At 42.6% G+C, this 16408-nt stretch overlaps 1 protein-coding gene across 1 annotated transcript in view; it reads left to right on the top strand.

Annotated features, from left to right (window-relative positions):
* The window catches only part of LOC147634433 (3-hydroxyisobutyryl-CoA hydrolase-like protein 5), an 82218-nt gene extending 70024 nt beyond the window's left edge, over positions 1-12194 (top strand). Inside the window, exons 13-15 of the mRNA XM_086803498.1 lie at positions 11425-11466; positions 11628-11740; positions 11878-12194. Of these exons, the coding sequence (XP_086659624.1) occupies positions 11425-11466; positions 11628-11740; positions 11878-11908 (186 nt within the window). The 3' untranslated portion in view covers positions 11909-12194. The remainder of the gene's footprint in view (positions 1-11424; positions 11467-11627; positions 11741-11877) is intronic.
* Positions 12195-16408: the final 4214 nt, after the last annotated feature.

The following is a 16408-nucleotide window of genomic DNA, read 5'->3' as shown; positions in this document are numbered from 1 at the left end:
GGTTCTTAGTCCACTCTTCATCTTATGTGAGTATTTACTCAATTTTTGGGGGAGGGGGGGGGAGGGGTTTCTTTTATTTTTCAATTTATCTCCTCCCTACATTTGGATTAATCTAATTGGTCTCTCAGAACCTTAATCTAAAATTTTCAAAAAATCTGGACCCTTAGGCTAAAGGTCTTTTGAGCAGATTATAATTTATTTCTAATGCACCTTAAGAAATTCTTTTTAAACTTCTGTTTCGAAAAAATTATTTTAATAAGAAATGATATTTTTTCATCCAAAGATATCTAAAAACTGAATTATCTCTCTAGAATATTTTCTCTCTCTAGGCCAAAACAGGTAGAGAAATAAGATCTTTTATTATTCTGAAAAGAGAATTGATTACAGGGGAAGATACTGGACATCTTGAGGGATTGGGGAGGAATCTTACAGGATCTCTCTAATCTGCCACATGGGATCCAATAGAAAAGGTGAGCATACCACTGTCCTCGCTCGCTCTATGGACTACCACAAGAATATCATGCGTAGTAAACACGCCTAGACACACTGGGGAAGTCGAGTCTGGGGTAGGAGTCAGCCACTCCTGATGAATAGCTGAGTCAATGTTAATATTGAGCCTGCCTCTACCTCGAATCCCTGTAAGGTCTCTCTCCTACTCCTCTGGGGGTAACTATCTGTGTGCGATCCAATCTCTAAGGGACCTGGCAGGTCCTATGCTCAACGCTTTCCATGATACATGAGGTCGGACCCCCAACATGTGGCCACTAGATAAACAGATCAGGGGGTTCTAGACTAATGGCTGCTGAAGCTGCTCCTCTAAGGTTATCGGAGTTATCTGCCTAAGGACCGGCCTAAGGTGATGCCAAGCTCGAAGTAAACTGGCTACAAATTTGTCCTCAAAAGCTGGACTAAAACTGGGGGCTCGCATCTCTGTGAAGATCCATATGGTACTCTGCGGGCCAAGGGCCTCCTAGACTCGGGGTGCGGGCTGAAATCCGGGCCAAGAGAAAGTCCTTCCAAGGCTCACCATCAAGGAGGAGTTTTCTAACAATCAGCTTTCCCAGTAGGGCACAACTCTGAATAGCAGGGTCAATGAGGCCTAGCCCACCTCTACGTCGTGGCTGAATGATCACTCTCCATGTCACCTTGGCCTTGGTAGGCCTCCTGTCACTGCCGACCCATAAGAAGTTTTGGATCAACCGTTGTACCTGGCCAATACATGCTTGTAAGATTCCTCCCTCCGACTTTTGAGGAGTGCAGGTGTAAGATTCTTGCCTTCTGATCTTATAATTATTCCTCTCTCAAATAATAGAAAAATCCTGTTTTACCCTGTTGTGGCCTCAAGAGAAAATGTCTAGAGAGAGGTAATTCAAAATTGAGATATTTTTGGATATAAAAATCCTCCTGGTGTCTAAAATGATTTCCCCTGAAACAGAAATTCAAAAATAACTTTCCAATGTGCAATTGGAATTAATTGAAAAAAGGTAAAAACGACCTTAGCTTAAGGGTCCAGATTTTCAAAAATTTTTGAATTATGCTCCAATTAAGGTTCCTATGGACCAATAAGATTAATCCAAATGTAAAGAGAAGATAAATTAAAGAATAAAAGAAAATCTCCTAAAAATGAGTAAATACTCACATAAGATGAAGAGTTGACTAAGGACAAGGTTTATTAGTTAAAAAAGAAGAGATATTTAGAGGAAATGATGCATTTTTGACACCTCAGTGTGGGGATCTCCCCTCATGAAGGAGGCGCCTATTTCACATGTGTGGAGGAGTTTTAAACTCATAAATAATGAGATATTTTCATCTCTCCTCTCTCCTGTTTCAACTAGATCCAAAAAGTAAGCTAAACTGACCTAAAAATGGTCAAAAATTGACTAAACTGATCTGGAAAATTTTAGAATCAGTTTGCTTCGTTAGAGGCTCATTTTTTTCTATAAATAGAAGCCTTCCTCTTTGTAAAAGGTTAATAGTGCTTATGCACTGTTACTCTACTCCTACCCAGAGCCAATTACATTGAATTTTCTTGATAATTCAATTGTTTTTGGCTTAATCCTCTCCAGAGTAATTGGTGGCCACTCTTGATCCAAACAAGAGTAGAATCCTCAATCCTTTAAGCCAAAGGAAAGCTTACAAACTCTATGTAAGCTAAATTCTTGTTACTTTTAAATTTTAAATCTATGGTTTTCTCAATCTTCTTGTTTTTTATAGTTGATTAAATTAAATTCTGACGCTATGCCTTGATGAAAAGGCCATCCCCTTCTCTTCCTTACAATTCAGCCTTTCTTTTCATCCTAGAATGATTAACAAACAAATTGATTAAACTTTTCTTATTGTTTACTCTCTTGAAATTGAAAATTGTGTAGATTAGAGTCCTTTATATCTTATTGGGGTTAATTTAAATAGAAAATAAAATGTTAAAAATCTAAGAAATGGTCAGCCATACAAAGGAGGTTATGGCAAAATTTTCTTGAATTTTGTGAAAAAAGTTTATTTTTATGTTATTCAAAAAGAGTAATTCCCACTGATTGTGCATTCTAAAAGAAATATTCTAATTTACTCCATGTACATATTCACCTATGAATATGCATGGATATCATTGATATTAATTATAAAAATTAATTTCTATACATAGAAAGATGTATAGTGAAAATTTTTATTATAAAAGTGTTGTTTTCATTGAATTTAATTTCTATGCATAGAAAGATGCATAATGAAAATTTTTATTATAAAAGTGTTGTTTTCATTGAATTTAATTTCTATGCATAGAAAGATGCATAATGGAAATTTTTATTATAAAAGTGTTGTTTTTATTGAATTTAATTTCTATGTATAGAAAGATGCATAATGGAAATTTTTATTATAAAAGTATTGTTTTCATTAAAATTGATTTTATGCATAGATCCATGCATAAAGGATTTATTTTTATTTCAAAAGTATTATTCTCATTAAAATTGAATTTATGCATAGATTCATGCATAAAGGATTTATTTTTATTTCAAAAGTGTTATTCTCATTAAAATTAGTTTTATGCATAGAAGGATGCATAAAGGATTTATTTTTATTTCAAAAGTGTTATTCTCATTAAAATTGGTTTTATGCATAGAAAGATGCATAAAAGATTTATTTTTATTTCAAAAGTGTTATTTTTCTTAAATTTGAATTTATGTATAAATAGATACATAAAAAAGATTTTTATAAAAGTGTTATTCCCACTGAAGTTGATTTTTATGCATAAATAGATGCGTAAAGAATCTTTATATCAAAATTAGAATTCTCTTAAATTCTATGTTTAAATTCTATGAATAGATGTGATGAGATGCGATGTGAATGGATGGATGTGATGTGAATAGAGGTGATGAGATGTGATGAGAATCAGATAAGTGCGAATGAATGGATGGGTGGATGTGATGTGAATAGAGGTGATGAGATATGAGGTGAATAGATGTGATGAGATGTGATGTGAATCAGATAGAAGATGAATGGATGTGATAGGAATAGAGGTGATGAGATATGAGGTGAATAGATGTGAATGGATGGATGGATGTGATGTGAATAGAGGTGATGAGATGTGAGGTGAATAGATGTGAGGAGATGTGATGTAAATCAGATAGATGTGAATGGATGGATAGATGTGATGTGAATAGAGGTGATGAGATGTGAGGTGAATAGATGTAACGAGATGTGATAAGAATCATATAAGTGAATGAATGGATGGGTGGATGTGATGTGAATAGAGGTGATGAGATGTGAGGTGAATAGATGTGATGAGATGTGATGTGAATCAGATAGATGTGAATGGATGGATGAATGTGAGGTGAATAGATGTGATGAGATGTGAGGTGAATCAGATAGATGTGAATGGATGGATGGATGTGATGTGAATAGAGGTGAATAGATGTGAGGAGATGTGATGTGAATCAGATAGATGTGAATGGATGGATGAATGTGATGTGATGTGATGTGAATAGAGGTGAATAGATGTGAGGAGATGTGATGTGAATCAGATAGATGTGAATGGATGGATGAATGTGATGTGAATAGAGGTGATGAGATGTGAGATGAATAGATGTGAGGAGATGTGATGTAAATCAGATAGATGTGAATGGATGGATGGATGTGATGTGAATAGAGGTGATGAGATGTGAGGTTAATAGATGTAATGAGATATGATAAGAATCATATAAGTGTGAATGAATGGATGGATGGATGTGATGTGAATAGAGGTGATGAGATGTGAGGTGAATAGATGTGATGAGATGTGATGTGAATCAGATAGATGTGAATGGATGGATGGATGTGAGGTGAATAGATGTGATGAGATGTAAGGTGAATCAGATAGATGTGAATGAATGGATGGATGGATGTGATATGAATAGAGGTGAATAGATGTGAGGAGATTTGATGTGAATCAGATAGATGTGAATGGATGGATGGATGTGATGTGAATAGAGGTGATGAGATGTGAGGTGAATAGATGTAACAAGATGTGATGAGAATCAGATAAGTGTGAATGAATGGATTGGTGGTTGTGATGTGAATAGAGGTGATGAGATGTGAGATGAGTAGATGTGATAAGATGTGATGTCATGTGAATCAGGATGTAAATGAATGATATGGGATATGAGTGGATGATATGTGATGAAAATGGATGTAAATGTATAAGTGAAGAATGGATGTGAATGTATATGTGAAAGAATTGATATGAATGAGTATGTGAAAGAATGGATATAGATGTGTATGTGAAAGAATGTGATGTGATGGAAAGAGATGTGATGTGTCATAAATATATGTGGATGTGAATGTGATGGATATGAACGAATGTGAATGTGATGGATATGAATGAATGTGAATGTGATGGGATGTGAATCAGGATAGATGTGAATGAATGAGATGTGAAGTAAAATGAATTATATGGGTAGATGCGAGTGGATGAGATCTGATGCGGATAAATGAGAAAAGATGTGATGAAATAAAAAATGATGTGATGAGAATGGGAATACATATAAAATAAATGAGAATTGATGTGGAACATTGTGGAAAGACGAGAGTTCGTTATAGAAACTGTATTTATGACCTGTTTTTAAATGATTGTTTTATGTCAAGAATGTTGGGGAAGCATTTTGACCGTCTTGCGAATGAGGTCGTGGAGACCTAACTGTTAAAGTTGCAACAGCTGACGGAGAGTCAACGGAGGACGTCTCGCGTAGTAAAGTCGGCCGAGGTCTTGATGAACCTCGGTTCGATTAAAATGGTGAGCTTCCGGTACGGTGGATGAGGGACCAAGGAAGCGGCCTATGAGTGAAGCGCTAGGTCACCTGCGAAGGATCCTAGAGGGTGATGACCATACAGTGCTCGGGCTCTGGGTCGTCGAAGATATCCACACGTGCGTCGGGGAAGATATTGGAACAAGGAGTAAGAGTTGTTTTCTGAATTCGGGCATGGATCTGGTTGATTGACCTTGTTGGTCCTTAACGAATGAGTCCATGGCTCTTTTATATGGATCTGGTTGATCTTGCTGATCTTCAACGGAGATTCCATTTTGATTTTTATAAGTGAAAATATTACCAGTTACTATGATCTAAGAACTATCGAAAAGACCCCTGAGTGGACAGGTGGTGAGCGTTCTGGTTACCAATGATGGCATAGGTACACCGATGAAGAAAAAATTAAAAATTAGGATTCAACTAGATATTTTGGAGGATAATGATCAGTGATTCTATGATTTCATTAAATGATTGTTTTAAAGACAGCAGATTCTGTGAAAAAGGCAATTTCATATTGGGTGTGTAAATGGTGTGACTAATTTTAAGTTTGCGTGAATATCCAGCTAGGGGGCTTGGGAACTCTTTTCCCTGGTACCCGGGACAAAACCTAACCAAATTCTTAATTGGATCCCATCATTACAGTGGTTGGGCGGTTGGCTAACCCACGGGACTGGATGGGGTTAGGCTGGACTGATGGATCCCTAAAATGAGACTCAATTCTATTATGGTACGATAGATGAAGTGAATCCCGGATAAAAATTGTTCTATGGAAAAGAATCAACGGCTGTGCCTCTCAATGAGGAAAAAAGCGTTGGTCTCTATGATCTAAGTGCAATCTTTTCCTTGATCTGACTATGGGACTTACAGGTTCGGTCATATCAATTCAGTTAGGTAAGGCTTTTGACTACGTTAGAGTAAAGTTATCCTAGAGGAATCGCTCGTGCTTTCCGGGTGAGGAAAGTTTTTCCGGGTGAGGTTTTGGAAGAATCGAGGGATTAGTCTCTTGTCCGGATATCCGGGGGTGAGGCCCCGAGTGAGGGACCCTGTCCCACGTATGAAATGCTACTTCCGCTGCTAGCACCCATGAATTCATTGCGCGGTGGAGACAGGGATCTCACAATGCTCGAGAGAAGGCCCAGCAGGAAGTGATATACCACATGGTGGCAAGAAGAACCTGGTTCGCCACCACCACTCTACCTGCAAAGGGAGTGTCTTGCAGAATTCTAGTATAAAAGCTTCTTCCAAATACTTAGAAGAAGAGGGGCGAGCTGCTGTGGAGAGATATCAATGCCCACCTAGCAGCCAGGATAGCGAACTGGAGTGCTCCTCGGGATCCACTGGAAAGCCTCAACTGGGCGCCAAGTTAGGGCGGGTGTAGAGCCTACCTAAAAACCACACAACTTGTGCCTATTGATCTGGGCTCCTGATGCACAACAAAAGATCTCGATCGCCTCCATGAATCTTTGGAGATTCCCCACATCTCTTGAAAGGCAAGCTGTTGTGTCATTTGCAAACTCTGGGTCAAGCAGCTCTTCCTGAGTGCAGAGGGAGAGAGACAATCCCTAAAGCCGAGTCTCCTGGGCTGAGGGAAAACTACTCGTGGCATGGCATCGGTGATGAATAGGAAGAGGTAAGGTGCCAAGAGGACAGCCTTGCCATACTGAGCGGAAAAGGGGGGATCTGTCGCCACGGGCTCCTTGAATGAGAACCTGGCTGTGCGAGGTTGAGTAGAGTCCGGAAACCCCACGAATCCACTCTAGAGCGGATTCTATCCGGCTCATCATGCCCTCCATGGAGCTCCAATCAACCCTATCAGAAGCTTTCTCAAAGTCTAGTAGTAGAACTATGAGGTCCTGTTGCCACATCCTGGATGAAGTTGTCGCCTCCCAGAAGGTGAAGATGTCTAGAAATCTCCGATCTTGAATAAAGCCGGTCTGAGTGTCATGAATCAAGGGAGGAAAGACTGAAGTCTCCTGCTGATGGCCTTGGCGAAGATCTTATAGGTGGTCTCTAGAAGAGTGATGGGTCTCCATTGCCGGATCTCCAATTTGTCACCACCCTCCTTAGGAATCAAGTGTATCAAACCCTCTAAGAGCCTCTCTGGCATGGTACCTGTCAGCATAATCTCATTGAAGACAGCTCAAAGGCCACCTTTCATGAGGTCCCAATGACGAAGAAAGAAAGAGACTCGAAGCCCGTCCGCCTCCGGGCATTTGCCCCTAGGAAGTGCCATCAATGGCTTCGCCAGCTCCTCAATAGTAAATGGAGTCAATAAGGATTGAAGAGAGGGGGGAACCACCTCTCTCGTTTGCCGCCAGACCCTCTTGTGTGTGTCCATCACCTGTGGGGATAATGGAGCACCAATGAGAAGAGATCGAAAAAAATCCGTTGGCTCTCACACGGAGGGGATCTGAAACAATAGCTTCATCCTGGCCACGCAACCTGTGAATGTCGTCTCTCCTCCTGACGGGGCTGGCTATCTCAAAGAAATCCCTGTGACTCTGTCGCCGACCTGGGTCTAGAATGAAGCTCTAGCATGGTACCTGTACTCCACCCTCCTCTCCTCTATGGATCTAATCTCCTTCCGGCGGCAACAAACTCACTCTCAATCCACAGGCTCTCTAGGGAACTCTCTTGAAGCTGCTATAAAGAAGCCAGATCTCTCCTTAGACTCCTCACTTGCTCCCGAAATCCCTTCAATCTTTCCTGGGCTGCCTCTTGTAAGAAACCGCTGATCTCCCCCAGGCCCACATCCAATGTGCATGCAAAGATCCTGAAATAAAGTCCAGGCCCTCCCATATCTGCTTTATCTCACTGCGGATCTCGGGGTCCTAAATGAGGCTGTCCGAAATTCTGGAGCTCGCATGCCTGTCCTATCTCCAGGGGTCCTCTAAGGACATAATAATCGGAGCGTGATCTGAAAAAGTAGTGCCTGCCAGGAGCCGCAAGCCCACTCATCAACATAAAACCTGTCAAGTCTAGATAGGTTGGGCTGGTGCTCCTCCTGTCTGATCGCGAGAAGCTAAGGCTCCCAGGACTGCGCCCAAACTCTGGAAGATGCCAAGGGTCCTGTTCCCCAAGTGTCAGTATCATCTCCTCCCAAGTAGAGTACTCCTCTTGAGACTATGGATGCTCCTCCTCCAAGGCTGTCCTCTGCTGCCTCTATCATGTTAAAATCACCACCCATGCACCAAAAGTTAGCCTGGGGAGAAGGGCTCGCCGGACTGTGGTCCAAAAGAGGGCTCTACATGCGACACTGTTCAGGGCAGACATTGAGGAAACCAATGCTAGCCTCTCCAATCAAAATAGTAACCCACTGTGCTCGCCCTGGAACTATGACTCTTGAGCCTGTTTTTGCCGGTAAAAGCTGCTCACTGATAGAAACACAAACTCCTCCCTGCGTCCTTGAAGGGCTGAAGAATGGAGACGAGAAAGTGTGACTCCTGCCTGGTAAAACCTTCCCGCATCGGCGGGTGTGCCCCTCAGCAAGGTGATGGTCCTAGAGGAAAAGAATGTCGATAGGTCCCCAACTATAGCTCTCTGAAGCTCTCTTCTAAGGATGCCTCGCCTCTAAAAGCACTAAGGCCCCCCTAAACCTTGAATGTTCCACGAGACTATCCACATATCAATCTCTGTGTGAGGCGGAACTGTCCTCCACTCGAAGAGTCTTGGGCGAGGGTTTAGACGAGGAATAATCACAATCCATCCTGGAACGAAGGCGCACCAAGTGGGCGTGGATCCTGTCCTCCATGTGACGCCACTCTGTCTGAGCACGAGAGTGTGCATACTCCGAACTCCATCGATCACAATGGAGGTACCTGTAAGAAGGGGGAAGAGGTGCTGCGACCGAAATATGCATGAACACAAAAAGCAACACCTCCAGGCTAGAGACCACCATCTTGCCTTTTCTTGGTCTCTGTGGCGTGAGCTTCCAAGCTCCATCCTAGCCAATGGCCATAGATGGGTGAGTACATCAGTGATGCAAAGGTCGTGAAGATGATGGGAGAGCTTAACTTCTTGTCCCTCAATGGTGGCAGCCACCGACTCCGAGACCCACTCCGTCCCTGGTGCTACACTGAAAGTGGAAGAGAAGATCATCACGCCATTCTCTAGTGTCGAGGGTCTAGAGTGGTGAAAAACCAAACATATCCGAATAGGGGCCATTGTCTCAAACATATCTGTTCATTCCGGCGGAAGACATTGGAAGAGTGCTCTGGAGAGGCGGAGGTAGGGGGGAGGGCGGGCTCCGATGAGGAGGATGGGGCGGAAGAAACTGCTATAGCAGGAAGAGTCATGGGCGAGAATGGAGGAGGGGGGGCGGAGAGGCCGGAGAGGGGCACAGCTGGGGGAGATCCATCGGAGAGGAAGGCTACTGGGAGAGGCTCGTCGGGGGCCCAGTGGGGTCTACTGGCCTCACTGGACACTGAGTGCCGGGGGATGAATCATGACGAGGAATCAGCTGCCAAAGCGGAGGGGCTCGCTCCGTGACTGGAGAGGGCCCGTCGCCAAAACAGGTGGGTGCTGTGATAAATGCTCAAAACGGTTAATTGAATCCTCCTGTACTCTGCTAGCATGGCGCGCATGGCGGCGGCACCCAGCTCTGGTGGTCGGCTGACAGCCTGGGCGTGCGGGCCAATCATCGGCCACTCTCCGGCGGCTGGGTAGTCCGCGGTCGGGACCTGGTGCTCCGCTGCCTAAGAACCTGCCTCTCTCTCTACCCCCGGGTGAGGATCTGAACGGGAAAGGGAGGGGGGGGGGGGAACAGGAGGTGGGTCTCGTGGATTGAGTCGATTGACATTGAGGGCAGGTTCTAGCTAGATGTTCCATCTGCCTCCAAACGAAGCATTGGTTTGGAAGGCCTGAATACTCCAATCGCTGAATGATGGGGTTGTCCTAAAGGCATGGAATGGATATAACATGAGGCACTGAATCCGGCGAGGCAACACAGATGCAAAGGGATGGAATCCCAGCTGCCCGTACGAGGGCCAAGGCAGCAGTGGGGAGGGATTTTCATCACTCTCTCGATGGCACTACCAATCACTGGGAGAAGAGGAAGGTATTCCTTCCTAAGGGCTGGGAAGCAAATTGTCACTGAGAAGCCCGACACGCTAGCCAGAGGGTCGGACGCAGGATCGAAGCCGTGCTACCACCGCGCAAAGAAGGCCTGGTTTGTACGCAATGCCAGGAGGCTCAACTGCATGACTCGGTCTGACACCGCTTGGCGAGTCGAACTCCACCTGGTTATAGCCATGCTCCAGAGGGTGAATGTTTGAGATCTTTGGAGGGTCATTATCGAAATGATGCAACCATTGCAGCCAGTGCCTGCGCTTCAAGAACAAGGTAGACTTAGAGACTAGCAGCTTCCTGGATATACACCTCTTCCTTTTCATCAGCTCTCAGTTTCTAGGGCATACAAGTTCCTTTTGTTCCCCCCCCCCCTTTGGATTCATGAGCATGCAAATCATGCTTGGAGGATGTCTAAATCCTTGCCTTGGTGGAAAGCAGCATTGGGAAGGATATGGATGAGCAAATTTCCCTTGAAGCAATGATTTTTCTATGGAGATGTATTATGGGTGTTTTCCGGTGGGGATTCTTTTGGCACATAGACACATTGCTGCACCTGTAGGCGATGCTCTCACCCATATGAGACGATGCCCCATCTTCTGTGGTACTTCTCCCACTCTCGAGCCCTCCTGGATAGATTGTCAGGGGACCTACAGGCATGATTTCAAGGTAGACTTTTTGGGAAACAATTTTGGCTTTTTGGTCGACTCTCTCCACCATTGCTAGCTTATGCAATCTTTTTGGATTGGACAAGATTTTGGGCACTCTGGACTATCTACCATGTCCGGAATCAGCTGCTTTTTTCTGTTGTTCATGTCGACCCTTCTTCCTTCTTCCTTGCCAGTCTCTCAAAGATTCTTATGATCTTAGAGAGCTCACTTTTCTGCAGCTCGAGTTGTTTTCCTGCTGTTTCTGACCTGGGTCGTTGCTGTCCCACTCTGGGACAGCTATGAATGTACATTACTTTATTAATGAAAAAAAAGTAGTGGTTTCAGAGTGAAAAAAAAGTGTGTGTGTGTGTGTGTGTGTGTGTGTGAGAGAGAGAGAGAGAGAGAGAGGGAGGTTTGACCCTTTAAGTCATCTCTTACAGGGTATACGCGCCATAGTAATTGACAAGGACAATGCTCCCAAGGTGTGAGACTCCCTTGATCAATTTACTCTCTTCGCTTTCCGTGTTTTTTCTTGTTCCAACCTCTTAATACACATCACATCGCCGCTAGAGTGTTGAATATATCTGATTATGCATTTAGGAAATGGTAATGCGTAACTTTGTTGCTGCCTGATTTACTACAGTGGGATCCTCTGTCTTATATAGACGTGACGCAAGAGAGCCTAGACCGAATCTTTGGATGCTTTGAAGATCCTACAAAGGAGCTTCAACTCCCTGATGATAAAACTCTTCCAAGGTTATTAATCAATTTATAATTTGATGTGCTTCATGATAGTATAGTCTTCTAGATCTGCAACTTTCAAGCAGATAATGTTTAAACACCCTTCTTATTGACCAGGGGATACTAACAAACAAGGTGCTTTTTTCTGGCAGATGGGGAGGAAAATACGAAACAACAATCTAGTCCCATCTTTGTTGTAAGGGGGATTATGAGCAGTAATAAAGCTATATACAGGGGCTGCATCGAAGGGTGGGAGAGAATGGTTCAGGCACATGGGAATTAGAGGAAGGTGAATACAGAAAATATTTTAGCCCTTCGTCAAGATATGTAGAGTCTAGCATTTTCTGATGAGCGGCAGCACTTTGTTCCACCGTGGGAAACACTCTTTTCTTTCCACTGACAGTCCATGCTTTTTCTTAAAATTGGATTGCACTGTTTGGCAATGTAATTAATGGTAGTTCTTTGGGTACATTTCTTGGTAACATTCCCCGACTGCTTCCCCTCCACCTTAGTGCTGCTCCACCTGCTCCCTTAGGTACTCCTGCCTCTGCTTTTTTCGTTCGGAACCCCCTGTTTCTTCCCCCCGTTCTGCTACTAATCCTCTCTTTTTTTTCCGCCCTCAACTCCTGCTTCTCTCCAGCTCGGTGGTTTCACTGAAAGCCATGACGCAAGTTCGCGGTAAAACGGCCCGGGGTTGGATTATAGGGATAATGCGAGCTCCTCTCAGTGTCTTTCTGCTAGGTCATTCTCTCTCTCTCTCTCTCTCTCTCTCTCTCTCTTCCCTCCCCGCTCCCCAACCCCCGAGTGCTGATGACCGATGCTCGGGCAGCAGAATTCCCCACCCTACGAAAACTGATAGCCACATCAGAGAGCTTCCCCCACAGCATGCGATTTGTCAGTGGAAGGTTCTCGCTTTCTGCAGTTGATTGAGTTTCCCGGCTTGCTTGGGAGTGTGTATATGTTGCCCGATGGCCACATCAGACCGGCATAGGACGCAACTCTGTAGGAGACGCCCTGAAGGCCCTGGCTGCAACCCAGGAGCAGAGACTGGCGATTTGGTGACCCATCAGCCGTTCCTTGCCTCCATCCTCCCATCAGAGACAACCAAGGCGACTCGGGTGACCCTCTGGCTGTAGAGTACTTGGCCCCCGCGACGTGTTCTGAATTAGTCACCTTTGTACCTTTCCTCCATTGCTCCCCTCTTGTGCGTGAGTTTGAAAAGAAGTGTACACGTGAAGCCTATCCTAGACAAGGGCTGCTCATCTAAAGCTTACATGTAACCAGGTAAAAACAATGAGTGCAAAGTGAGTGGACGCAAAATGTACTGCACTGAATGTGTGATTCACTTTCAACAAGTTTTTGCATCACCTCATGGTGAAACCCCTTCTATGGCATATGCTCGTACTACAGAATTGCTTCAGAATGTCAAAGAAATAATGGATGCGCAGGAAACCCTTGAATTAGAAAGCCTGTTTACATCTATGGACATGCACAATGTAGTCAAGGCTTTAGGCAAATGGAAATCTCTCAGGTGGGATGGGTTGACTATCGAATTCTTGTTATCCACTAGTCAGATTAGTACTGAAGAAGCATCTCTGTCAGAATCTTTTGGATTGGTGTCCGATTACTCTTATGCCCTCTTATTTATAAGATCATCACTAAGATGATAACTCAGAGAGAAAAACATATTGCACAGAGAATTACATCAAGCCCAATATGGTTTTGTACCCAAAAGACAATTCGCAGATAACATCGATTATGCTTATGTGGGCATTGAGTATGCCAAACACTCGCAACAAGATGTACTATTGTTGTAGATAGATGTTGCAAAGACTTTTGATACAGTTCACTGAGATTTCATAACTGGAGTGATGAAAAATCTTGGTTTTGGGCCTAACCTAAAATGCAAGGAGTCCTTTACTGCCTTTATTAAGATAGTACATCACATTGTATATTAGATAAAGGATTGTCATGTCCTTGGATATTGAGTAAATTAGTAAGGTAGGGTTGCCCTTTGATTTCATTACTATATGCAATTGTCACTCACCCTTTGTTTCTATATATGGACAAACTCACGGATCAAGGACTTCTGCATGGTTTGTTTGCAATGCAAGATGCCTGTAATTTAGTGGTACATGCTTATATTGATGATTCCTTTTTCTTCTCCAAGAACACTTCAAAAGATTTGCAAACCCTTATGAGGGCTCTCCAATTGTTTGGGGAAGATGGATTGTTCATTAATTTTTGCAAATCCAAATTACTACCACTTAGGGCATTGGATTGACACATTTTATTATGATTTGGCCAGATTTCTCTTCAAATAGAAATTGTTAGACATTGGGGTGAAATGTATCTGTTATTGATGCCACAAGAGGTTGGGTCTTTTAGGAGATGAAAGCAAAATTGGAATATTGGCAATTGCTTAGCTAGTCTTTACATGTGTGACTAAGGATAGTATAGTCCATCGTGATGGCTTATGTACAATTTTTCTTGCCTCTATTGGTATAGACAAAGAAACATATTATTGCTTTCATGTCTCATACCATGGAAGTTCTATGGAAAACTAGACATCAAAAGAAAGCTCTTCGGCTCTCAGACGATGAAAGTACTGTGGAAAACCAGACATTAGAAGTAAGCTCTTTGGCTCTTGAGATTTGAATGGGTTCGTTCGCCAAAGATACATGGAGGAATGAATATTCATTCTCATGTTTTGGCAAGAAAAGAAACTCAATTGTCCACCTTTTTTGCCCAGGCGCAGCCTTGGATAGTGATGATTGAAGCTGTGTATTGCACTTAAACCAAATCATACACTAATGAGAAAGGAGTGTATCCTATTTGCAGCCTTGTAAGCTATCCGGAATGCTCGTAATGCTGAATGTAACTTGTGATCCCAATCTGTCCACTTTTGATTAACAATCTTTTTCAAGATTTTATGTAATACTTGGTTTGTGGATTCAAACTATCCATTGGTCTGTCGGATATTTTTTTGTGGATCATCATATGATATTCTATCAGACTTCGGATAACCTCATTTAAGAAGTGTCCACCTTGATCACTAACTAATTCAATTGGATAACCAAATCAGGTCATTGTGAGCTCATACAAAAAAATTCTACTGAGGTTAGTCTTGTTGTCTCTAAGAGCCTTGGCTTCCACCTACTTTGTGCATAGTAATCAGTAGCCTTGTTATCTCTAAAAGCCTTAGCTTCCACCTACTTTGTGCACGGTAATCAATAGCCCCTATTGTCGGTTCTTTGAGCTAGAGGTTTGAAAGGACCCACAAAATCAAACCCCCATTTCTAGAATGGTTCTAAACGGCAATATCGGATTATGCAGCATTCTATCTGCAACATTCGGTTGACGTAACTATTGCAAAAACCAAAGGCTTTTGTAAAATGTTAGGCATCTTTTAATATTGTGGGGCACCATAAACCTGCATGTAATATCTTTTGTAAAATGTTAGGCATCTTTTAATATTGTGGGGCACCATAAACCTGCATGTAATATCTTTTGACATGGGGTTCCTCCAAAGAAGTGTCCTCCACTCACACATTGATGTGCTTTCGCAATTACCATAGCTTTCTCACGATCTAAGGCACAACGTCTTAAGATTAGATCTATTCCCATTTTGTACAACTGACTTGCTACAACCATGAAAGTTTTGCTATTATGGAGTGCCATTCTTTTTCGATGATACATTTCTTTCAAAAATACTCCATTCGTCTCTGGAGGAACAACATCTCCTTATACCACATCATTGGTGGAACATCTAGAGTGAAACTGATTTGGTACACCATTCGACAACTCTCTGAAATCTATCTAAGATAAAAAATCTATAATCGCATGTTCACTTACAGGTATATGTTGTATGGTGAAATCAAACTATTGTAATAACATCATCCATCTGGCCATATATATTGAGCATCTTTTTAGTGATAAGCATGTGCAGTGGACATGCCACGTGTGTTAAATAATAGAGAAACCTTGTGTTGTTTGTTAATGTTGCACAGAGCTTCACGCCTCACTATGATGATCACCTTCCAGGGATCCACTTACTATGTGACCAAGAAGTGCTCCACTAATTGCAAAGCCACACTTTCTCAGATTCATGCTCAATTTGGTTTCTCGACACTTCTCCTCACTCTGTGTTAAGTGTTGAAGATGATTAGAGTGCTTCCCAAACACATTGAAATCATCCATAATAACCCTAGTGAAGTGAGATAATCAACCCTCATAAAAGATTTCTTGAACCATTTTCTGGAAAGTTGTCAGAGCATTCTTCAATTTGCATATCTAAATGTTGTAACATTGGAGGCAAACACCGTTCTGTGACAAAAGTTATCTTCTCTTTGTCTTTATGAGCCGTCCATACCTGATTATACCCACTGAAGCCATCCATGAATGAACACATTTCATGACCACCAACTGCATCCAAGAATGAATACATTTCATTACCACCAATCTCATCCAGGAGAGGATGTGTGAAAGGTAGTGAAAATGGATCTGTAACTATGGCATCATTTAATTTTTTGTAATCCACACACACTCTCAGCTTCCCATTCTTCTTGGGGATACTATCAAAGTTGGGTAGACCCAATTAGCTCTTTTAATGATCGGGTAGATGAAGCCCACTTTCAACATATTTTTTATTTCTTCTTTGACTTGTCGAGCATAATTTGGATT

This window comes from Cibotium barometz, chromosome 10 (assembly GCF_041138505.1).
Source record: "Cibotium barometz isolate CiBa-2024 chromosome 10, ASM4113850v1, whole genome shotgun sequence".
Classification (NCBI taxonomy): Eukaryota; Viridiplantae; Streptophyta; class Polypodiopsida; order Cyatheales; family Cibotiaceae; genus Cibotium; species Cibotium barometz.
This window is presented reverse-complemented; position numbering and strand designations above follow the sequence as displayed.